This window comes from Harmonia axyridis, chromosome 2 (assembly GCF_914767665.1).
Source record: "Harmonia axyridis chromosome 2, icHarAxyr1.1, whole genome shotgun sequence".
Taxonomy (NCBI): Eukaryota; Metazoa; Arthropoda; class Insecta; order Coleoptera; family Coccinellidae; genus Harmonia; species Harmonia axyridis.
Window position 1 is genome coordinate 32,543,501 of NC_059502.1, and position 25,456 is coordinate 32,568,956.

The following is a 25,456-nucleotide window of genomic DNA, read 5'->3' on the forward strand; positions in this document are numbered from 1 at the left end:
TTAATTTGAGAATAGTTCACACCAAGCTCATTAAAGATTGTTGACCCTATAATAAAATATAATTAGCGATATTCCTATTAGTTAACGACGTCAATATTTATACCTGCACTTTTTGAAAAAACCTTTTCTACTCTCCGATATCCTGAATCAGATGCTCAGCCTTCACGATCTGTTTCGTTCATCAAAATTTCAAATAACACAAAAGAGCCATAAAGCACAAGAATAATACGCACCATATTATATTTATATGGAAGAATGAAATCAGGAAATAGGTACTGTAACCTTACAATATAATCGAGGTTTTACTATGTGTGTCAAGCGCAATTTCAGTGAATAACTGGAATAAAAACATTTATATATGCAAACCGAGTCAAGTGTAAAGATTTTCGATGAAAACAAAAAAAATATCTCATAATTTAGCTAGCATGAGGGGTATATATATGAAGGACTATTTCCCGAAAAAAATTTCTCTCAATTTCAGTTGTTTAAATACTAAGTGTTATATAAATAAATAAAATCTTTTCGACAATCATCCCGAATATTTTCGATTTCGGTTTGAAACTTCATGAAAATATTCACCTAAAGCACACATGCAAATACCCATTGATATTAAAGAAAAATTGCTATGTGTTTATATGCGTTAAAATGATTGGTTGAAATTTTTGGGAGGAATAGTCACAAGTCACTCATTACCGTCATCGTGTGAGATCATCTAATTTATTACTCCTTTTCTTTTTGTGAAGCAATACGTAAATTCTTTTTTGTATCATTGGATTGGTAGTTCTTATTTCTAATGTAAATAATAAAAAGGCAAATGACTGCTAGCCAGAAACAGTGAATATAGAAGAGGCTCACATCCAGGATGGTGAGAAGCTAAAACTTTGGTTCATGAGAGTAAGTATAATAAAACATCTTGATATGAAAAATAAATTTATTTTTCTAAACAAAACAAACAGACTTACATAAGAAACTCGAATGAGTCGTTTCAATCAAAAGTATTGAAGCCATCATGGACATGAAAGAATATGGTTTTCTGGAGAAAGATGTCATATAACTATCCATTACAAATCGAAGAAAATGTTTCATTGATGTATCTTATTTCAACAAATTTTCTTTCTCAAATGAAATGACTCCCAATAATTTTTCTAATAGATAATTCATCTGAGAGGAAATAACCAAAAGGAAAAATTTTATTTCATTCTCCTTCAAAGAAGATTGGAGTTTTGAGACCAATCTTCACAAATAGGAATGAAACCAACTAATTCATTGGTAAAAGATACATTTTTCATCATAAGAAGTTTCAATTGTGCACTCTTCAATTGAAATTTCCATAATATACCTATATATTTATTGAAAGCTCTCCTGTTTTCATCGTATTCATCTACTGTTTATTGGAAATTGGCTGTAAGTCCAATCAACAGTAGGACGATGAAGTGGAAAAGATTATTTCTCACATCAATATCCATTTTCTTTATCTCTTGATGATAGGAGTTCATAAAATGATATTAAAAATTAAATGATTAAAAAGTAAAATAACTTATTTCCGCTTTATATATTTATTTTCACAACAATTGTTTCGTCATGTTATCATGACGAAACAATTGTTGTGAAAATAAATATATAAAGCGGAAATAAGTTATTTTACTTTTTAATCATCAAGATGAATTTCCGACAAGTAAAGACTGAGACAATCAAACACATAAAAATTAAATATTTATGAAAATGAATGTTGCAATGAATAGAATTACAATTTTTTTTGTAGTTTCACAGAAGAATAATAACCATAAATTATTTCAAATGATAACTCTAAAAGAAAGAATTTTCACTTTTACAACTCAAAGAGTTAAGGCAAATATTACGTAGAAAATGACCCTTTTCATTGAATGTGGTCACTTTTACAAGTAGGTATTAATATTTATATCGCATTATATTATTTGATTTCATTCAATTCTCACAATTCGGGATTTCATAGACATAAATAAAAATACTTCATTTTATTAGTCTATCAAGAAAATATTTCGAATGATCCATTTTGATAAAAAATTAAACAATATTTTGGTATAGATTTTTCTCTGTAGATGGTAGTATTTTGAAATAATAAATATGAAGATAACAGGAAGACATAATTTCTCAGTTCAAATCTAGAATTGAATCATTCGAATCATTAATTTGAATTCGTTGGAAAATTTTTGATTATTTCAAGTATATTTAATTACGCTACAAAAATACTAAATATTACTTCAATTCAGCAATGAATGAGAATAATACTTTTTTCATTTATTAACAATGAAAAGAGTCAAGCTTGTTTTCAGTTGTACAAGTCGCTTTAGATAACGGTTATACATAATATATTTCACACTGAGTAAATTTCTATACATCTAGTCAACTCATTTCTGAATATCAGATTTCAGTAATCACATCTAAGTTCATCTATGATGAATTTTCATCGATAGGTATAAGTAGGTACATATTCAACATAAGCATAACAATGGCTGATGTTATGCTTATTTAATCACGGGAAAATGCTATATCTCCAATCATCTTATAGTTATTTTCCAATGTTGTTTGAACAACGATGGAAATATTTTTATTTACAATTTTTTTGTTCCGAAAGAAATTACAAATTGAATAAACTATTGTCTTTTCATACCAACAACCGATTATTTTTCGTTCCAGTAGTCACATTGGGGGTTTTCTAAAGAACATTCTTTAGAAGTTTGTTACTGGAAGTATGTTCAGTTTTTTCCATTTGAAATACCACTTACTATACACTAAGTAGATATTTCTCTTATTGTACTCCTTACGCAATTTAAATATCATTGAAAATAAATCTCACACGTGAAATGAAAATTCATCTTACTCTATTAGTTTTCGGGTTTATAATGGCTGTATATATCACCCAAAAATTTTTTTGCCCTAGCACTAAATTTGTAATTTATCAATTATTCAAATTCGATTACCTCAAGTTTCATCACAAGGTACACTAAATCGAGTTTTGAAATCTCTCCAATTTTATGTACTTTTCAGAAGGTACCTAAAGATTGAATCAGATTTCTCATATTATTTTCACATACACTTACACTGAGCAAAGTAGCTACAAATGTAGCTAAAATTTGCAAAAACTTGAGGAACCGTAATAGGAAAATATTGAAGCAAATCAATTTCAACTAATACCATTTTAAGGTCCATTTACCTATTGAATTAGGTATTTATCATTATCTAAACAATTATTCCATATACTAATTTTTCCTCATAAAACTAAACTAACCATTCTACCGTGTAACTTCTTCTCAATGTTTCTGGTCACACGTCAGTTGCTCCATAGTAAGTCAGGGCGCTATTTTCTGAGGAATGTTCGGGTTTCCATATCATTTTCCACCTCTGTGAGCATTTATTGAAAATCAAAATCGAAGTGGTAGTAGTAGAGAAGAATAAAATGATTCAATCAAAAATATTATTCATAAGATTCTAATATATACTAACTGCCAAAGAAACTGCAACACCCAGAAGGAGCTGTTAAAATTTTTTTTGGTGAAACATAGATAATAAAGCAAGGAGAACATGATTGAAATTTGGAGAAAAAAAAGAAGCGTTTACTGTTTACAATTTTTTTAATAAATTTGTTAATAATGTGTTTGTCCACCGCGATTATCCATAGAATCCCCAACACGTCTCGGCATTGATGCAATAAGATGGTCTATTTCTTCTTGAGGGATACTATTCCTAGCTACCTGTACTTCATATCTTAGAGCCGCCGAAGTCCGAGGGGGTGGAGGTAAATATACAAGCCTTCTACCCATAATGTCCCAAACATGCTCTATGGGCGCCCAGATCGGGGGATCTGGGCGGCCATGGCAAAAGATTGACAAAGGTCGCTCCGAAAAAGTTTGAACTATCTCTTGCAACATGAGGTCGGGCATTATCTTGCTGAAATATTGGATTCTCGAGCAGGTTAAGATAAGGGAGAACATATGGCTCCTCTATTTCTTGGAGTTAGCCCAGCGCTGTCATGTTACCTCGAATAAAGACTTACTTGACCTACTTGCATGTGTAATAGCACCCCATACCATAACGCCTACTGTCCGGTGTACATGACTCTCAACATCAACACATCTTTCTCCCCGACGTCGTCTAACCATTCTTCGGCCATCATGTGCACCCAAGGAGAATCGAGATTCATCAGAAAAGACGACCTGATGTCATTCTACATTCCAATGTTGACGTTCTCTGCACCACTGTAATCGTTGCCGGCGATGCTCAACCGTCAGAGGTAACACAAGATGGGGTCGATAATGCTGAAGTCTAAAATAACTTATCCGGCGATAAACCGTACGGACAGTTACAGGATGGCCTTGTTCTCCTAACCACTCATCAGCCAAATATCCAGTTGTCGCAAATCGGTCTCTAATGGCTATAAGTCTTAGACGTCGATCTTAAACTTCATTTGTGCCCCTTCGGAATCCGGTGCCTGCTATTCCTCGATTTTGGGCATTATCAAACCATGCTTGACAACATCTCATAATAGTAATTGGATTTCTGTTCGTACGGTTAGCGATTTAAAGAAATGACAATCTCGCCTCCCGTAGATCAATAATTGGACCTCTTTCAAATTCACTTAGTGGGCGATAAATTCCGCATACCCGTGCTCTAGGCATTTTAACAACAACTAAATATCGACTTCGAATCTCCTCGAACAGGTGGTTTGTTGTAAAATTCAAAAAAAATTTTTAAAACGACTACAATATTTAAGTACTAAATATTGTTTACATGAAAAAACCTTCACGATTTTTTTCCAAATTCAATCATTCACACCTTGATCTATGCTCTACCAAAAAAAAAATTAAAATTTAAACAGCTCGTTCTGGGTGTTGCAGTTTCTTTGTCAGTTAGTATATCGTGTTTGGTTTCTGAACGAAATATGTTGATGCAGAACAATTATTATGTATCTTCGACTCAAAAGAGATTGAACAATTATTTATTTATTTATTACAAATCTGAATTGTCTGATTAAATGAATAAAAATAATTTCATTGGAAAGTGAATAATAGTCATAATATGTCAACATAATATGCCAATAATTCACTATGTCAATAATTCGCAAAAAATATCCTTAACAGGCTCACATCAGACACATGCATAGAACGGATCTGTTGTAATATTGAGTAAATACTGAATATCATAAAGTTATCACAAGAGAGGTTATAGGTACCTATACATATATGTATGTTGAATTGAGAGTACTCGTATATACGGGGTGATTCAAAATTTAGTATCAAGATTTCAGGGGCGTATTTTTCAGTTCAAAATAAGAATTTGAATGTGTTCGCCAACGCTTCATTACCGAAGTACAGACAGGACCGTCGCTAGCCAAACTGCCGCCCTAGGCAGAGACCCATTTTGCCGCCCTAGACAGAGACCTATATTGCTGGCTAACTCTGCAGAATGCTAAAAATTAATATTGGATAATCGAGGTCCAGTGCCTGCTCAAGCGTTTCTGCCGCTATTTTTTATGGATTCAAATTTTAATCCAATAGATGATTCAGGATAAGTGGAATGTAATGAACTTTAAACGTGCTCAACTGAATTATAATGAATAAATGATGAAATACATGAATTGAGTTCAGATTTTTCTTTTTTTTTTCTTTGATATGATGAATATGTATTCACAGTTGAAGATTAGTAGATTTGATAAAAAAAATCATCAGTGAAATTCGTTTAAATAAAAAAAAATATTTAAATCGTTCTTCCAGTAAATGTAGATAATGTCGCCCTCCATTATTTGCCGCCCCTTTAGAGTGGGCCCTGCAGTTTCAAGTTTTTTCAGTTTCGATTTTAGAAAAAGCTTGAAAATTTGTTTTTTTTTGTTTAAGATTATCGAGTAAAACAATCGGATGATACGAATGAACCATTATCTTATTTGAATGCACCCACGCCCAACACTAATTAATTTGATATAAAAAATGAAGAATTTTATAAAATTATGGAATGTCGTATGAAATAATAAAACTTCTTATATTTCTTGAGAAGTATCAGGTGGAAGTGATGAAATGGAATAGTTTTCTTATATTTTGCATTCTCTTCTGAGGAATCAACATTTTGATTAGGGAAGTGAAAAGAAAATAATCCAGAACCCCAAGTGTCCATAAAATTCGGCAACGTAAACAGCACTAACAGGGGATCACGCCACATCTGGATATTTATGAGTATAATGTATAATTCGGACCTTTTGAGGTTTTTGAAGTTATTCGAATTTGTCGGTATTCCCTCCTGTTGTTGGTGACTGAATTAAATCTCATTTGGTAATTTGAATGTCTACACATGTGATTTTTGTTGATCAAGCTTGAAATACCGCCCTTGAATTTTGCCGCCCTAGGCGACCGCCTACCCTACCTACTTCCTAGCGACGGCCCTAAGTACAGAGCGTTAAAGTTTCAAGATTTTAGTTTTTTCTTCATATGTCTTTCAGTTTTTGAGATATAAGGATCAAATTTGAAATATAGGTGAAGTTTAAGGGTTTATATCATCCACTATGCCGACTGATTGTAACAAGCTACAGTGATATATTTTTCAGGGGTCAAGTCCTTTTTCGCCCTATAAACTTTTTTCTAGAAAGCCGCTGGTGGATTCTTACACATAGAATGTATTCTATAATTGGTTCATACATTTTTTGTATTTTATGATTTTTACGCATCTGCGTGTAATGCGGTACATTTAGGTAATTGAAATTTTGAACTAAAGGTAAGAACCTGTTATGACAATGAAAATAGAAAACTACATATTTGGTTTGTGATCTGATTAACAAGTTTCCTTAAACTTAACTAAAAATAAGAAACCTAACGAACCTTCATTTCAATTTCCAAATTTGATCCTAATAGGTTTCTGAAAAACTAAAAGAGCTATAAAGAATAAACTAAAAAATATTGAAACTTCAACGCTTTGTAGTTCGGTAACGAAGCGTTCGAGGACAAATGTTTATGCAACAGAAAGTCTTATTTTGACCTGAAAAATGGGCTATTGAATTCTTGATACTGATTTTTGAATCATCCTTTAAAAAATAGCGACAAAAGGATCTTAAAAAATTGAGTGGGATATTATCTTATGCACAATGGAAAAACTGAAGTTCAAAAGACTAACTTACTTGAACGCAACTGCCTGGTGTTACTGCAAACAAATAAATTATATACAATGGTATGCATATTATTGAAGAAGCTGTTAAAGCATAACCAACATAGAAAGCCCATTCTGGATAGTGATATTCGGTGCCCAACATCTCTTCATGGCTGAGAAGAGAGAAAATGAAGATGACCTAAAAAAAATTGAGCATATTTTATGACGGTTTTTCCATTTTTTCGTTATAAGTTTTTCATTCGATTAAAATACACTTAATGGTCGAATGTACCAGAAGTATGATAACTTAATGGAGTAGTGCAAAAAAGCTAGTAAAATTGTTAATAATATATATATATTCTTTTGAGAAAGAGCAAATACAAAATATTAATTTCAAACAATCAAGCATATGTGTCGATGAATCTCAGTAATAATCATTACCAATTATGAAATTACATACTGAATGAAGAGTTATGGTTATTCTTTACATTACATCGAGATGTCGTTCTTATAACTATACCAATTTCATCAAAATCAGATTTGTAAATGCATGATATTGTGGTATATCAACACGCAAAGTTATTTCTATAATATGACGAAAAAAGCGTTGACGTCAGTATCGTTTGAGCCTCGTTCATTTAGTCGAATCTGGGTATATTTTGCTTGATTTTTCTTTTGTTCTACTGAAGCGATAAACAGAAAATTTTTAAACGAGCTTCTAATTGTTATTGTATCTATCTACATGCAAAATTTCTACTCGGTTGGATTTGTTGTCAATGTAAGACTAGGTTTTTTTTCGATTTTTGAAGGTTTAATAATAAGTAGAAGTATAGTATATCCAAAATCACTTGAACTAGTCCATAAAAACGTTTGGCCATAGATGTCCCTTTGAAGTGGATACTGCGATCTGCCAAGTACCGGGGTTCATTTGGAAGTATAGTTAGGCAATGAATTCACTGGCCCCAAAGGAATTTCTAGAAACTTGGACAACCCTTGTATAAACGAAATATTCAGCTTCCTCCAAGTAACTTTGGATATACTATACCCTTGAGCGTCTGAGCAGAGCAAATCATTGACTCCAACATTTTCATGTGTCCATGCTGCTATTACTCTTTAGGCTAGGAACATAGTGAAGCGACCAAGAGGTGCGAAGAGGATAGCAGAGAGGATAGCGGTTTTCGAGAGTAGCGGCGATGACGAGGTGTCATCTCATAGTGAGGCGAACAAGAAATCAAGGCGATAGTCGAGTTTGATTATTATAGAGGAGGTGCGATTCCGAAAAATGGATTTATACTGTTAGAAAATTCGCTATTGAAACGCTGGTATGTAATGAAAAATGATGAAAATAGAAGAACTTGTAGTGTTCACGAAATTAATAAATCTAGGAAAGTACATGGTGAATTTCATCACTTATATAAAGAATTACGAGATCATCCAGAGAAATATCTCTCATATTTCCGTATGAATATTGCAACGAGTACATTCTGGAAAAAATTGAATCTAAATTAATGAAAAACTGGACTAATTTTATTCGCGACCCTATCACTCCCACGGATTAATTACTTGTTTGTTTAATTTCATCCGCTACAGCATCCCATAAATTGTCCAAAATATATCAATTATGATGTTGAGCATCTCTCTGATTCCATAAATTACTTTTCACAAATATGGAACTTATGAATGCGTCAATATCCAATTTTATTTATTAATTGCCCAGCCGCGCGGCGACGAAAGAAAACAAACTTTCCCGATCTCGCCTCTATCCTCGCTTAACCGCCTCGCGCAACCGCATTCGGGATCGCTGCACTATGTACAACCCTATTAGAATATATTTGTTTGAATTCGCCTCTATCCTCTCTACTATCCTCTTCGCACCTCTTGGTCGCTTCACTATGTTCCTAGCCTTAGAGATATAGTTTGATACTCGGATAACGTCGTAGAAATGGGGGGTGGGTACTAGAGGTAATTACTCCCCAAGATATCCAAAATATAAAATTGCAGAATTCTCGCGAAGACGAATAACGAAAATTTTTACATAAAATGAACCAATAATTAATCATTTTACTTTCCTTTGAAATGCGGCAGTAAAAAATCGGACCTTTTTACGGTTTATGAGTTTAATATCGCTTTCAAGATGATATTTTTATTGCACTACGAGCACGTCTTTGTCTGAGGTTAATTTTTTTCCGTTATCTATCCGCTTTGTCGGCTCCTTATTTGCCATTTGTGATTTTTGCATTCGTCATCGGTATACACTTACCCGTTGTTTTCAGTTTTTTGTATCATTCTCGTCACAAAATTTCATTAATTATCAAAGAACTGAACTGAGTAATTGTCTGGGATGTGTTGTATAATTTATTGTGTTTCAGTCACATTGAAATTCATTTGTGAAGACATCAGTTTTAAATGGACTATGTCTACAGGGTGTTCCTTAATTGGAGGTACAAATGAAAATGACAGATTTCTCGGATCATATTAAGAAAAAAAAAGTACTGTAACATGAGTCCTCAAACACTTTGTTTTTAGATACACGTGTTCAAGTGAAAATTTCCTCCCATAGAACCTTCCCTTTATAAGATATTAATTTGAATTGGTTATAGATTTTCCAATTTAAAATTTTCATCATGTGATGTGCTAATTTTGATTGCAAATCTACAGGGAAATATTTTTTCTGGAAGGGTGCTTGCTTTTTTCTTTCAGAACAATTATTGGTAAACTTCTGGTAGTTTAGAGAAATATAAAAAGAGACTGTGGTGCAGTACTACACTTTTTGGTTTGTTAGTTTTGTCGTATCTGCTATCGATTCCGAGAAACAATTTCAGACAGCTCTCTAGTCATCTTCAGGAATATCCAAATTATTATAAATATCCAGCTAGTAAGCTGTAATGATTGAATTTATTATAATATTTGATTCTTATTCACCCGAACTGAAGCGAAGATTATTAAAGATTTGATAAAGAAACACCCTGTATCTCGAAAACAAAGCGTTTGCGGGGTCATATTAATGGGACTTTTTATTTTTAAGATTATCTAAGGAATCTCACATTTTTTTTCTGAAATTCTAATTTAGGAACACCCAGTATAAGGTAAGAACAATTGGTAATAAAAAAATTATTTCGAAAAACTTGATTCAAACTTCTTTTTCTCACATCACAGATATGAGTTAATGTTATCGTCAAAAAAAAGATCTACGGCCTTGCCAGTGATAGAATAGTATTGATTGGTTCGATATGTATAACCTATCAACAGGAAACTTGAAGTTGATATTCTATGTCTGAATGCAGATTCATAGTTTTATAACTATTGGCAAAACAATATTTTGAGTCATATTTACGGAACCCCTAGTCATATTTTCCCCATTAACATTATTGCTATATTTGAAATTTAAATTTCCTCCCAAAACCTCTGTCACAACTGTCACTTTCCAGTTACTCAACATGTAGCATAAAATAAATTCGCTTCCAAAGATGATGACCGCAGAGTAGCATTGGCTCCGTAGCGGAAACTAATAGAATGCGTTCAGCAGAAAATTCATAGAATATTGACAACTGTTGAGTCTGCTGAACGCGCCCATTAAGTGAGTTCGAAGAATCAACCATATTATGAGAACATAAAAAATTGTGAACAAATCTATGATTTTGAAATGTCACGAAACGAATTATTGAAATAGGTTGTTTAAATTGTGTCGTGAAACTATGTGAAAGTATTGTTCTTGAGAAATTAACAAATTAGTGAAAATGCACCATCATCATCATTATTATTTTATGTTTTCATAGTTTTTCAACATATTACGTATTTTGAAATTATTGTGAAAAATGCTTAGCACCCTTTCGAAGACTGAAGCACAAGATGGGAATTTCAGCTGTAGTAACCTTCATGAAGATTTTACAGAGTATTATAGCGCCAAAAGAAGATTTTATTCCGAATATAATTATTTTTCTTCAAATATGAGTGAGGACGATATATTTTTGGATGATTTGATCCAAAAATTTTGTGGAGATTATGAAGAGGAAGTGGAATGTGACTCTTCTTTGTTTTTCCGCTTATTATTCAGATCAGACTTCTTACAACTATCTCAAGATGCCAAACCCAAATTTTACGAGAGGATTTGCTCTCTTTTTATTCTGACAGATAAAATAGTGGATATTTTGGCGACTCTTGAAGATCTGGACCTTATTCCACACGTGAAGACTGATATCTTGATGACTATAATGAAGATTTTGAATTTGCAACTAGTATTTGTAGGAGATAGAGTGACTGTGTCTTACATCTCTAGAGGGACGAGGTTTGGGCTGCAAAATTCAAGTATTGTCGAGCACATGATTATATCCCCATCTGCTTTCAAAATTCTGCTGGGAAAGTTTGAACTTAGTAATTACCATTTGAATTTCTTAATCAGATTATTTCAAGTGAAAATGCTGACCTTAGATGGTTGTAACTTGAATTGGAAAGATGAGGGAAATATTTTGAACGGATTGCTCTTGAGATCATTGCATCTTTCACGTTGTGGAACCAGTGTCAATAAAATAATTGAGGAGAATTTTGATAATCTTAGAGAAAATTTATTGGAATTAGACATATCAGAATGTCCCCTATATGACTCAACTCTTGAACTCTTAGGACAGCTCAGCTTAAATAAGTTGAATATAAGAAATAGCATAAAGAAACACGGATATTTCATAGATAATTTATGGACAGAGTTAGGTAATTTTGGATCTTCAGAAGAATCTTACGTGGATATCAACATTTTATGGAGAGAAAATGGTTTAAGGGACACTGTAAAATATCTAGATGTCAGCTGCAATGATATTGATGTCACAGATATGAAGGAAATTCTTCAATTGGATCTGACTGAGTTGAATCTTACAAGAACCAATGAAATTTGGAGTGGAGAATATCTCAATATTTGGCGAAAGTCTCTACAGAATTTAAAAGTTCTGAGAATACTGGAAATTGAAATCGATTTTGCTATTCTATCTGTTCTATTCGAATTGAAATTGGAAAAATTCGAATTTTCTTACGACGCCGTTAAATACTTCAACGATTTTGCAGTTTTACTTCAGGCTCCTATGAGCGAAAGTTTACAGGAACTCACTATTGATCTGAAGAATCATTGTCAACCTTTCGTTCATTTCCTATCTAAGCTTAAATTGAAATACTTCGAATGCAAACTAGGAACATGGTACTACTACAACTTCGATGTTTTTTGGAATGCAAAAAATCGGAAACTATTGGAAACGCTCATATTGAAGGACGGCAAGATATCAGAAACGGACGCCAAAGGAATTGGAGCATTGAAATTGAAAACATTATCATTATGCCCGTTCCTCTTCGACTCTAAAGAGCACATACTTGAAATACTCAAGAGTGAAAACCTTAGGTATTCTGTGACAGATCTAAGCATAGGTGGTGCTTATGAGTTAGATGATGACCATTTGAATTTATTGGTGAAATTCAAAAATTTGAGGAAACTTTCATTGAAAATTTCGGGGACAAATTTGACCAGAGTTTTCACAGAAAAAATTGAGTATTTTAAAAATCTCAAAGAACTCAAATTGAAGGTTTATATAGGTTTGAATGTTGACGAACAAGCAGCGAAAGCTTTATGTAGTCTTCCGAATGGGACAAATCTGACCATTGTTTTAATCGGCTTGGGGAAAAAATGGCCTCTGACCTTCACTGAACAAGCGAGGCAAGTGTTTGCTTTGCAGAATTTTTTCTATAATTCCGAAATTCCTGTACATTTAGAGCTATCGGATTGTTCATTGGATTATAGATGCGGCCAAATATTTAAAAATTTTAACATTGAGTCCTTAGTTTTGAATTCCTGTGTACTGGAAAACTTTTGGATCAGTTTTTTAGAAAATAAAATTATATTTACTTTGCAAAATTTGATTATGAAGAGAGTCGATGTGGATCACGGACAATTACTGATGTTGAGAAAATTATATTTGAACGAACTGTCCATATTAACTTCGTTGGATGACTTTGGGTACAATAAATTACCAGTTATTTTGAGTGGTGGTGCAATATCAAAATCATTATTTGTTCTAAGGTTAGGTCCCTATTCTTGTATTCCATACATAGAGTATATATTGAAAAGTAAAATGTCTCTGTATGAATTATTTCCAATTGATTTGCTTTAAATTCATTATTCATTAGTTTTTGAAACTGAATAAATATAATTTGCTCAAATATTCCCTTATTCTTCATCATGAGGTATAATTATCTTATAATATCATTTCTGATGAGATTCAAAAAGGTATTCGAATTATTTATATGAAGCAAGAATAACGTTAATTTGAATAAGAAGTGCTCTTGATAATCAGCAACATCAACTCTCTATTGCAGATCTATGCAACGGATGTTTTTTTAGCTGCATGAGAAGTTTCGGAGGTTTTTGTTTATAGTTTTACAATTGAGAATGTCAAACACTGTTGAAATTTCTCTTCAGTAAAGTTTGGTAATTTATCACGAATTTTTTAACGAAAGGGCAACGCTTCCAAATTGTGGAAATTTACTTTGAAAAGATTTAATATAAAGTTCAAGAACACTTCGTCCATTTTATGGTCAATATTAGAAATTATATTTATGGCTCAGCCATTTTTAGGTTAAGGAGAAAGTGGAACAAAATTGTTGTGCCCACAGCTGCGCTACATACTAATAATTTGAGAATATTTAAAAAAGAGCTAAGGTCGCTTGTTAATCGTTATTTCTAATGAAAATCTTTTTTCTGATGCTAAATTTGTGTGTTCTTATATTTGCATGAAACTGTTTTTCATTTCATATTGCTGTATTTGTGTTTGCAATTTTGCAAATTTGTTTTTTCTTTTTGTATAATTTTGTGAAAAGGATCTTTGATATAATCATTGGTCCGTTGACATTGAATAAATAAATAACCCTTCTTTCTTCAAAAGTTAACATTTTGAGAGCTTCTAGATTGAAAACTTCAAAATTTGACAATCAAGTATTTATAGAACCATAGACAACATGGATATATTTTCCGAATATAAAATCTGAATTTCTTCAAGATTGATTTTGAATGGAATAGCTTGAAATAAATATAAAACTACCACTATATTATGCATATTCAGATCCAGAATCGATTGAGCATTCAGAAAATATGGGAAAATAATATGAAGTATGGTTTCCATGAATGAGAAGGGTAGAGAACAAAAGATTTACATGGTCGCAATTCCTGGAAAGCTCACCTAGCCACAACGACTCCAGTCCAAATAATAATAATAATTGGTTGAATTCCAGATACTTACCAAAATGAATACTGGACTGATATATTTCCAACATAACCTCCAAAATAGTCCTGGACGATGACCTATCATCTTTTCTATATCTCTAGAAAAATTATCGGTTCCATAGACCCAACAAACTCCCGCTGCTTCTACAAAAACGACAAATAAGATAGATAGTCCTGGACCGTAAACATTGAGTAGGTTCACGAGATAAACACCACCCTGAAACAAAGAATAATTGTAATGTAAATAATAAGTGTATTGACAAAAAACGATTGAAGGAAATAATTTATTCGTTATAGTTCGGATATAATCGATAGTTAACTTCTACAACCACTACTAATTAACAGAAGAGTGAATACTAAATTTGACAGTAATCTTAAATTGAAATTTGGAGAAAAAAACGACGGGTTTACAATTTTTTTTAATAAATTTGTTGATAATGTGTTTGTCCACCTCAATGATCTATACACTCCCCTACATGTATTTCATGTCTCAGAGCCGCAAAAGTCCGTGGGGGCTGGGGTGAATTTCCAAGCCTTCTGCCCATGATGTCCCAAACATCTATGGGCGAAATATCGGGGAATCTGGGCGGCCATGGCGGACATGGGTCGCTTCGAAAAAGTTCAAACTAACTCTGGCAACATGAGGTCGGGCATTATCATTATTAATATTGAATTCTCGAGCCGGTTAAGGTATGGGAGAACACATGGCTCCACTATTTCTTGAAGGTAACGCAGCGCTGTCATGTTACCTCGAATAAAGACTAAAGGTGACCTACTTGCATGTGCAATAGCACTCCATTACGCCTACTGTCCAGTGTACATGACACTCAAGATCAAACTGAGGTTCACGTCTTTCTCCCCGACGTCGTCTAACCCTTCTTTATCCATCATGTGCACCCAATGAGAATCGAGATTCATCAGAAAAGCCGACCTGATGCTATTCTACATTCCAATGTTGACGTTCTGTGCACCACCGTCAGAGGTAACACAAGATGGGGTCGATAATGCTGCAGTCTAAAAGACCTTATCCGACGGTAAACCGTTCGGACAGTTACACTATGTCCTTGTTCTAACCACTCATCAGCCAAAGATCGAGTTGTCGCAAATCGGTCTCTGATGGCGTCTTAGACGTCAATCTTGAACTTCATTAGTGCCCCTTCGACGTCCAGTGCCTACTCTTCTTCGATTTTGGGCATCGTAAAGCCACGCTTGACAACATCTCATAACAGTAGTTAGATTTCGATAAACATATCTCCAACTGTATTCAAAGAGCATATTTCAAACTGAGAACTCTCTACAGCAACCGTCAGTGGATACCAGAAACACAAAAAAAAATTGTGTGATTCTCTTATACTTTCAACCTTTAATTACGGAGTTGTTTATGGCGATTACCTCACAAGTAATCTAAAAATGAGAATTCAAAAGGTACAGAACTTTTGTTTGCGATTCATATTTGGCATTTGAAAATATGATAGATAGTTATAAGGGAACATAAGTTAAGGGAAATTAGTTGGTTGAATATGGAATATCGTCGAAAATTTCATGCGGCATGTCTCTACCATAAGATTATTATTAACAACACTCCGAAATATCTTGAGAGAAAAATAGTTTATAGAAGTCATGTTCATAATATTAATGTTAGAAGAAGAGGATTGATTCCACCACCAGCAGCGCATAGGACGACCTTTTATCGGAGATGTTTTACATACAACATCGCTTCTCTTTATAAGAATCTTTCTTCTCACCTCAAATCTTTGAACTTCAATAAATTTAAATCAAGCACCTATATCTACTATGAACAAAAACAGAATCAATGATATAATTCCTCAAATATGTAATATATATCTCTATTATATTGAAATTGAATGAATTAGTACATATGTATCGAGTATGATTAAATTTTACTTAGTTTATTTCTAATGTTGTTATTGAATGTAACGCCTAAGACTGTATTTATTTTTTATGTATAAGTTCTTTTAGTTAGGGTTGAGTTGAACAGGATATGCACTTAGTGCATTACTGAACTCCGCCTTTTTTCACATATAATTTTATATTTGAACATAATATTTTGAAAAAAAATTTGATTGTAAAAATAAAGTCATTATTATTATTTCTCTTCGTACAGTTAGCGATTTCTCGAAATGACAACCTTGCCTCCCGTATAGACCAAAAATTCGACCTTTTTCAAATTCACGTAGCTGGTGATAATTTCCGCATACACGTGCTCTAGGCAATTCAACAACAACTAAACAACGCATTTGGATCTCCTCGAACAGCTAGTTTGTTGTAAAATTAAAAAACTTTCTAAAAACGACTACAATATTTAAGTAACAAAAATTATTTACATGAAAAAACCTTTACGATTTTTTCTCCAAATTCAATCATAAACTTCTTGCTATATCATCTATGTTTTATAAAAAAAAAATTTAATTTAAACAGCTCCTTCTGGGTGTAGCAGTTTCTTTGTCAGTTAGTATATAAGTAATACAGTTCATTAATAGAATTAAGCAATACTAGGACATTCTAGACGCACCCAATTTGAGGTCCAAATTAAAATAGTCCTCAAATGTATTGTCTTTGTCTATTTGTTACTAAGAAACTTTTTTACATTGAACACCCTCCGGAGAAGTTGTTGAAGAAATAAATTTTTAGCGTATCAATTTTATTGAAGTAATATTTGAAAAATGAGTAGGTACTTTAAAAAGTTCTCAATGATACCCAATGAACTAATTGATAGCAAGTCAAATCTTGATTGGTTACCCCCAACCTGACCGATACAGATCATTTAGACGTGCACAAAATCTATCTATGATTATCTCCTGAAGAAATATGGATTTAGTTATTAGTACAGTATATTCATATCCCTTAGTATAAAATGAGTATAGTGAAGCTTAAAGTTATGCCAGATGAAATCGCTACTTACATATGTTGTGGTGGGTAAGGCACAAATATAAATTCCAAGCAACAGGAAAGCAACAAAAATTTCCCGATGTCTACCCAGCGTTTTGGGATACTCATCGCATAAAGCTGTTATCATGGCTTCTAAACCTCCAAACGTACTGTCTAATCCTAGGGTGATGAGCATGAGGAAGAATATTATCGACCAAAACACAGATCCCGACATCGTGGCAATCGCTTCGGGGTAAACAATAAACACAAGCCCTGGACCTGAAAATAAGTTGCCCATAAATATATCAATTAACTCCTTTTAGAATATCTATCATTTTACCTTCCAGTCCCACTTGCTCTATACTCTTATTTTGTACATGTGCCATATAACCAAGTACGGAAAAAATAACGAAACCTGCCAAAAAACTTGTCAAGCAGTTTATGGTACTGGTTAGTAGTGCATCTCTGTAGCAATTGTTATTGAATTTATTGTAACTGGACAACGCCAACAGAGTTCCAAAACCAGGTCCAAGGGAAAAGAAAATTTGGGCGGCTGCATCTATCCAAACTTTGGTGTTTAATAACTTATGCCATTCTGGAGTTAGATAATAACGAATACCAGTAGAAGCACCAGGAAGAGATACTCCACGCACGAGGAGTATAATGAGGACCACATAAGGGGCTAGAGCTGTTATCCACACAGCCTGTGAAATGAGCAGTTACTTCAGAGTTACTTCAGAATCATTTCAATTTTTGATCATATGAAATATTTCGGGTGAACAGTGTATTCAATATACATGAATATACAGGGTGCGGCAGAGCCGATTCACGAGTTTTGACAGGTCATTGCTAGGGATGTGGTGGTGCAGGAAGGTGCGGAAGGGGTCTTTGTATTCTTTAGAGTCAGCAGTTTTTAGTCAGCACAATGATTTGGACCGGAGTGCATCGAAAATAACCGTGATAGCGACCCAGCGGGAAATTCGGCGCCATGTTCGAAACATATTTTTCTTTCTTTTTTTTATCTTGTTTTTAGTTCAATTACAGAGGGTTAGGTGGAAGAATAGACGTGAGGTACGGGACTTTTAGTAGGTTTTATTTTCAAGTTATAATACCTGAGACAGCGCGAACTAAATCTCGCCCTCAATTCTGTTGCATTTTTTGTATCATAATTTCTATAAATAAAGGCCTTTATTATTATTATTATTTTGGCATTCCTGTCAACGTTTCAGTCCGCTCTGCAAACAAAATCAAAACTTGGGCTCGTCAACTTGAGGAAACAGGAAGTACACGACGAGGGCAAGGACATGGACGACCGCGAACAATATGAACACCGGAAAATGTGCAGGCTGTTGGAGTAGCAGTCGAGCATTCACCAAGACGCTCTGCACGGAGGCATGCGATAGCTTTGGGAATGTCAGACCGATCTTTGAGGAGGATTCTGCATGAGAATTTATCATTCCACCCGTATAAAATCATGCTTGTTCAAGAGTTGAGTGCTGCTGATTGCTTGAACCGCAAAAATCGTTATGAGGAAATGATTTACCACATCTTCCCAAGAGCAATTTTTTTCAGTAGTGATGAGGCACATTTTAACCTTTCTGGAACAGTAACTAAGCAAAATTTCCGGTACTGGGCTGCATGTAATCCTCGTGAACTCCATGAAAGACCTCTCCATGCTTCTAAAGTCACAGTTTGGTGTGCTGTGTCTCAATTCGGAGTGAAAGACCCTTATTTTTTCGAGGAGGAAAATTTCCCCGTCACAGTAACTTCTCAGCGTTATATATCAATATTGGAAACTTTCCTACAGCCTGAATTCTAAGAACTTGATCTGGGTGACATCTGGTTCCAGCGGGATGGCGCTACAGCCCACACAGATGAACTTCCTTAGCTGTTTTGAGACAGATGTTCCCAGGGAGACTGGTCTCACTGAGAGGGAACGTGGATTGTCGCAGATTTGAGCATCTGCGACTTCTTCCTTTGGGGCCACCTTAAGATAAGGTCTTCAAACATCGTCCACACGTCCTGCCAGAACTCAAGCAGCGAATAATCGAAGAAATCCGGGCCATACCGCTCGAGGTATACCAAAAAGCGGTCGAAAACTTCCAAAGTCGACTATATCAGTGTGTCACTGCTGACGGTCGCAATCTTATTGATATCGTTCTCAAAACTTGAGCAGAATAACTATATTTCCTACTGCTTCGAATGGATAAAACCGTTTTTTTCTAACTTTCACAATTTTTTTTGAATAGCATTTTGAAACTCGTCAGTCGGCTCTGCCGCACCCTGTACATTGGGTTATTTTCCTTATATTTAATGATGGCCTTGGCGAAATGGCGTCAAACTCAACTGAAGATTCCGTGGGAAAAAGTATTGCAACTTCAACTCAGTTTCATTGAAAAAGAATAATTTTTTATATTTAGATCACAAAAGTAAATTTTACTTCAGTTAGAAAAAAAACTGTTATAAAATTGCAATAAAACCAAACTAGCGACACTGAATGTTATTGTTTTAGCTTGGTTGATTTCAATTTTTTCTGAGGTTCTATCTCGGTGATCCAAATGAAAAATTCACTGGTGTTGGAATATGGTATGAAAATTTATTTGATTCAGTTTCACTGCTGAGCATATGATGACAGAAAATTTTTTTTTGTGTCGCAAAAATTCGGAATAATTGCAAATTTGGACTTTACTAATACATAAGCGTGTTTTTTCATTTAGTCTGAGGCTAATGAGTCTTAAATAAGATCTTATATTTCAAATATCAAACAATTAAGGGTCACAAGTGATTATTCGGTCCAATTATTCAATTGAATCGAAATAAACGTAATATAGCATAAAACATTTCTAATACTTACTTTACCCGTACTTCGAACTCCTTTCCATAAGGAAAAATACACAAGAACGAAAACTGCAAAAACACATAATGCTAAAGCTGGTTTTATAGGCCCCATTCTATTCAGGCTGTCCGCCTTATATTGCTCGAGAACTTCCCTCCTGGAAACAGAGACCACAATGGAATATCAGTAATCTTAAGCCGCGTACTCACTGGTTGCTGCAACCGTATTCAGTATCGGAGCAAGACGTAAATTTGATGTGGACAACATACATTTTGCGAGGCTGTCTGGTGACGTAAGAAAACGTTTTCATAAAAAACGACTCGAAATTATAATTTTTATTAATCGAAATGTAACTAGGTAAAAAGGTATGAATTAAAGAAAGAGAAATTTTCTGCTTTTAGCCTTGCTAAACTCATTAACAATAGCATCGTAGTCCAGATAGGATGCTTTATCTGCATCAATAGATAAGACTGCCATCGCTGAATGTATTGCCTGATTAATTGTATTTCTTAAATAACATCTTATTAGTTTTAATTCTGAAAAGCTCCTTTCAGCAGGGACTGTAATCATTGGTATCGGATAAATTTCTTAGTTATTTTCTATTATTGGAGTATTGGAGCAGCTGACTCACATCTAATGAATGCGTACGATTAGATGCCACACTGCTCTCACCTAAACTCAGAGTCACATGTAAATCATGACCTTTTTGAAAATATGCTGATTTGATATATTTATCAACTTTCTTATATCTTAGAGAAAATCAAAAATTTCAAAAACAGTCACCGCAACTAGGGTAGCTTACCCTAGAAATAATTTTCTCTATTTCAGTATGAGCTCATTACAGTTCTAAAAACATTACAGCATTGTTTTCAGTTGAATTTTTTGTTTTGTGATTGTCTACACTGACAAATTTCAACACTTCACTTGTCAATATTTGGATATAGTGAAATGATTTGCAACTTTATTCGCAATTTCTCTTGATTCTGGTGATGTTAAATCGAGTTTATCAGACATAATTCACGAATTTAATGCAAAATTAGAAACATAAGATTCAAATTCAGTAATCTCTCAATTTTCGTAACAGTCACACCAACTGCCAAAGAACAATACAAAAGTCACTAGGATGGATAATCTGAATTATTCATTGAATTTCAACAATATTTTACAAAACTTGACTAAAATAGACAAAATATCGTCTAATACTCGTTGCAGAAGGCAATTCCAACACTCATGCAATTTCGCATTCATGTTGGAATAGGAGTTCATTCTGCAACTTGTTTTATATTATACTATTTGCGTTGAATTTGAGGTTGTGGTTTTCATCAAATTGATTCTTTCAAAAATGCCCGAAAATGTTTCATTCATTTTCTTCTAGCTGAAAGGGAGTCTGAGATCCTTCGCTATACAACAAACATGGAGTATCGCCCATATGGACAAAATCGTTGGATTTGAGGTGTTTGGTAAATGCATGTTTTTCAGCAGTGAGTACATAGCTTTATGCCTGAGATAGACATAAACGGTCTGTCTCGACGAAGAGCTATATTTGACTTACCTAATCTGGATATGTGATAATATTGAGTTACAATACAATACAACAAGTTCTTTATATACATATGAGAATCAATAGGCAATAGACCGAGGTCCTTCAGCCATATTGAGTTATGAGTATTTTTCATTATTTAATAGATTCGATGCTCACTTGGTGAACATAAATTATTGAGTGAAATGAATTCTGAGGAATTTAATTTTGTTTCATTTCAATTTATTTTACTTTATTCATACCAAGGCTTCAAAAAAAATCGATCGTACTCACTCGAAAAATTCTCTGGCTGGACTTGAGGCCGTTACGTTAGGACTAGTAATAGGACGGCATTCAGGTGTGTTCCAACTGTTGTGGCAGGAGACCCAAGGTAGCTCTGACTGAAAAGAGGCTATTAAATAGTACACCGCCCATCCTATTATCGTGTTGTAGTACATTCCCATGTAGATGTCCATCAAGCAGATAGCATAGCCAACACCTATAAATAATAATCAAAACATAATTCATGATAATTGCAAATTTCTTGTTGATAGCCGCATCAGAAGCAGAAAATCGAAAAAAAATCGGTAAATTGCTGACGTCAACTAATCTCGGGATTTTGCCCTTTAGAAACTACATATATACCTATATGTTATGTGGTCTACAAGGGTGCAATTGGTACGTGATTGAATTAATCCAGTAACATCTTTGTTTAGTATTAACAGTGGTTACTATGTTGAATAAATATGATAAATTAATGTGCAATTGAGTTGGATAATCATTTTACCAAATGGAGTAAAGAAACTTTACTCCCGATCTTGAGGGGACAAAATTGTTTATTATACCGATTGGTCCAGCCCAGACGCGGATCTCATTTGAGGGACCAAATGAGAATAATTTGAAAATCTTTTTTTATGACATGTATAGGGTAGTAAGAAGCACAATTTAAAATTATTTTTATATGGTAGTATTGTTTCTACTAAAATCATTGGCTTATTATGGATCCTATACATTTCGAACTTAAACTGTAAAAATTTCATGGTGGGTTAATTTTTTCATTAATGAAAATGAGAAACTAAAATTCAAGATTCCTGTTACAAATTGGCGAATGCGCTCGGAACTATGTATGTGATGAATGCATTCGTCAATTTGTTAGCAGGAATCAGGAATGATCATAATTCACAAGTGCTATGACATTTCATGGATATCTAAAACAAATGTATCTCAATATTGCCATTGGGATGAAAATTTGTTTTCAATTAGAAAACTATACACTTTAGGTATAGGAATATGTTATATCGTCTAAAAGCCAATTTCATTTTCTTCCAATACATCTTTTGTGATGTAGGACATTCCATTTGAAAAAATGATTTTTTTTTAATTTTTTATTGCCTCGATGAAGCCTGTGATTTCGAACAACTCTGTATGATTAGGGCAATTAAGGATGTATTTCTTACACGTGAATAAACACGGAGTGTTGGTAAGCCATACACGAAATTAAGCTTTTTTTATGACATGTATAGGGTAGTGAGAAGCACAATTTAAAATTATTTTTATATATCTAGGGTGTTCGAAAACAAAAATATAGACCAAAGTTACTCTTTGGTCATTGTAACACCTTGTATATGAATTCAAAAATAGAATCGCAAGCTCAAAAAATGATGATTCATTCTTGGAATCACCATTCACGAGAAAATGGCGAAAAATTAGAAAGATGGAATTTTTTAAATTGGTAATTAATGAAGAAATCAGTTATGCCGCCGATACAGACAATTTTTTTTCGAGTGTTTATATTGGTTATTCCTACAGAAAAAAAAAATCAATTCGATATTATACAGTGATCTTAATTAATATTCAAACAATAACTATAAATAATGGTCAAAACCATCCTTATTTCAAATGCACAATTTTTATATCTTATTAAACGTAAAAATTTATTTCGAAATTATTTTAATTACCTGAATCTTATAGTTTTTCAGCAAGTTTTTGGCCATTATTTATTGTTCATACTGACTGCAGAATATGTATAAAAATGCCACGTTCCAGGTCAAAATTAACGATGATTAAAGACGGATAAGATCAGAATAGGTAGAGGAGTACGTCAGGGCGACACTGTTTACCGAAACTGTTTACGTTGGCGCTGGAGAATGTGATTAAATCGTTGGAGTGGGAAACTAAAGGTATAAATGTGAATGGATCCTACTTGAAACATCTTCGTTTTGCCGATGACATCGTCCTAATAAGTAGCAACATGCAGGAATTGAGCGAGATGTTAAAACAACTTAGTGATGCTCCGAAAAAAGTCGGTTTGAATATTTCGAAGACCAAAACTATCAACAACACCACAGAACACATAAACATTGACGGCACACAACTGGAAAATGTAGAAGAATATATATATTTAGGCCACTCAATAAGAATCGGCAAAGAAAATCAAACAGCAGAGATTAAAACAAGAATCAAGCTAACTTGGATGGCTTATGGAGGGATGAAATATACAGGGTGTTTCCTAAACATGCGGCAAAAATTCAGGGGGTTGTTCCTTGGACTATTTTAAGCATGTTTTGTCCTTGGATGATTTTTGAAAAACCTCTTTGTTTCGAAGATACAGGGCGAACAACATTTTTCATATTTTTAAAATTAATAATAGTTTAAATAAAAATGCGTACCGCACTGTGTTTACTAAGTAGGTACAATTTATTTTTAAATTTGTTTAACAACATTCCAATTAATAAAAACGGCCAGTTTTTTGACTAAAAATTGATAAGTGCAGATGGTAAAGGAATACAGATTAAACACGGTTTTCATTGCTGGGTGTAACTTAATAAGAAATGATCCTGGTGTTTTTGAAAGGGTTCGGCAGTCAATGAGGAGAAGATTGGATGCTTGTATGCTGGCTAGAGGTGGTCATTTTCAACAGTTTTTGTAGGTTGAGTTGAATTTTCATGTAATTTTTCATAATAAAATGTTATTATCTGAAATTTTGTTTCCCCTATATCTTCGAAACAAATAGGTTTTTCAAAAATCATCAAAGGACAAAATATTCTTAGAATAGTCCAAGGAACAACCCCCTGAATTTTTGCCGCATGTTTAGGAAACACCCTGTATATTCTTAAATAATGACATCCCAATAAACCTTAATTTTGATTTGATTTTAATGTGGACTTCTCGTTATGTAAAAATGAAACAAGAGATCTAATCGAACTATTCTGTTCTTTTGGTCTGACTTTGACTACTACTGAACCCTCACGTATAACAAATATAAGTTCGACATGCATCGATAATATTTTCACGAACCTCGATACAAATGACTTCGTTGTGAGAACGGAGGAATTGCACGTCTCTGATCATAGGGCTCAAATACTTACTTCCTCAAAAAACAGAAGACACCTAGAAAAACAAAGAGTGAAAATGAGAGAAATAAATGAAACCAACATCAATGAGTTTAGAGAGAGGCTTTCTCAATGTCAGTGGTCTGATTTTCTGGAGGATGGTTCTGCGGAAGGAGTTTTCAACTCTATATATGATGCAATCTTAAAAAATTATGAGCAGTGTTTTCCAGTAAAATATAGAAAAAGAAATATGAGAAATTGTCATATGTCAGAAGAGCAGAAGAAAATGAAAAATCACTTGGATGCTCTTGCAGTGAAAGCAATAACCACCAAAAATGATACTGATTATGAAATATATAAAATCTTCAAAGAAAGATATCATGAAGAACTGCTTCGAGCCCATAAACATGAAAATTCGAGACTGATACAAAATTCCGAAAACAAACAGAAAACTATCTGGAATATAATCAGAAAAGAAACTAACACGCGGAAAAAAAAATCACCTGATTCTGAACTCT

The 25,456-nt window shown here is 33.6% G+C and overlaps 1 protein-coding gene across 1 annotated transcript in view; it reads right to left on the bottom strand.

Moving 5' to 3' along the window:
- Window positions 1-1,711: 1,711 nt before the first annotated feature.
- Window positions 1,712-25,456, bottom strand: part of LOC123671950 (sodium-dependent serotonin transporter) — a 96,360-nt gene continuing 72,615 nt past the window's right edge. Inside the window, exons 5-11 of the mRNA XM_045605859.1 lie at window positions 21,901-22,105; window positions 20,106-20,244; window positions 17,592-17,955; window positions 17,286-17,530; window positions 14,379-14,579; window positions 7,139-7,306; window positions 1,712-3,381 (exon numbers count right to left, since the gene is read on the bottom strand). Coding sequence (XP_045461815.1) covers window positions 3,304-3,381; window positions 7,139-7,306; window positions 14,379-14,579; window positions 17,286-17,530; window positions 17,592-17,955; window positions 20,106-20,244; window positions 21,901-22,105 — 1,400 coding nt within the window. The 3' untranslated portion in view covers window positions 1,712-3,303. The remainder of the gene's footprint in view (window positions 3,382-7,138; window positions 7,307-14,378; window positions 14,580-17,285; window positions 17,531-17,591; window positions 17,956-20,105; window positions 20,245-21,900; window positions 22,106-25,456) is intronic.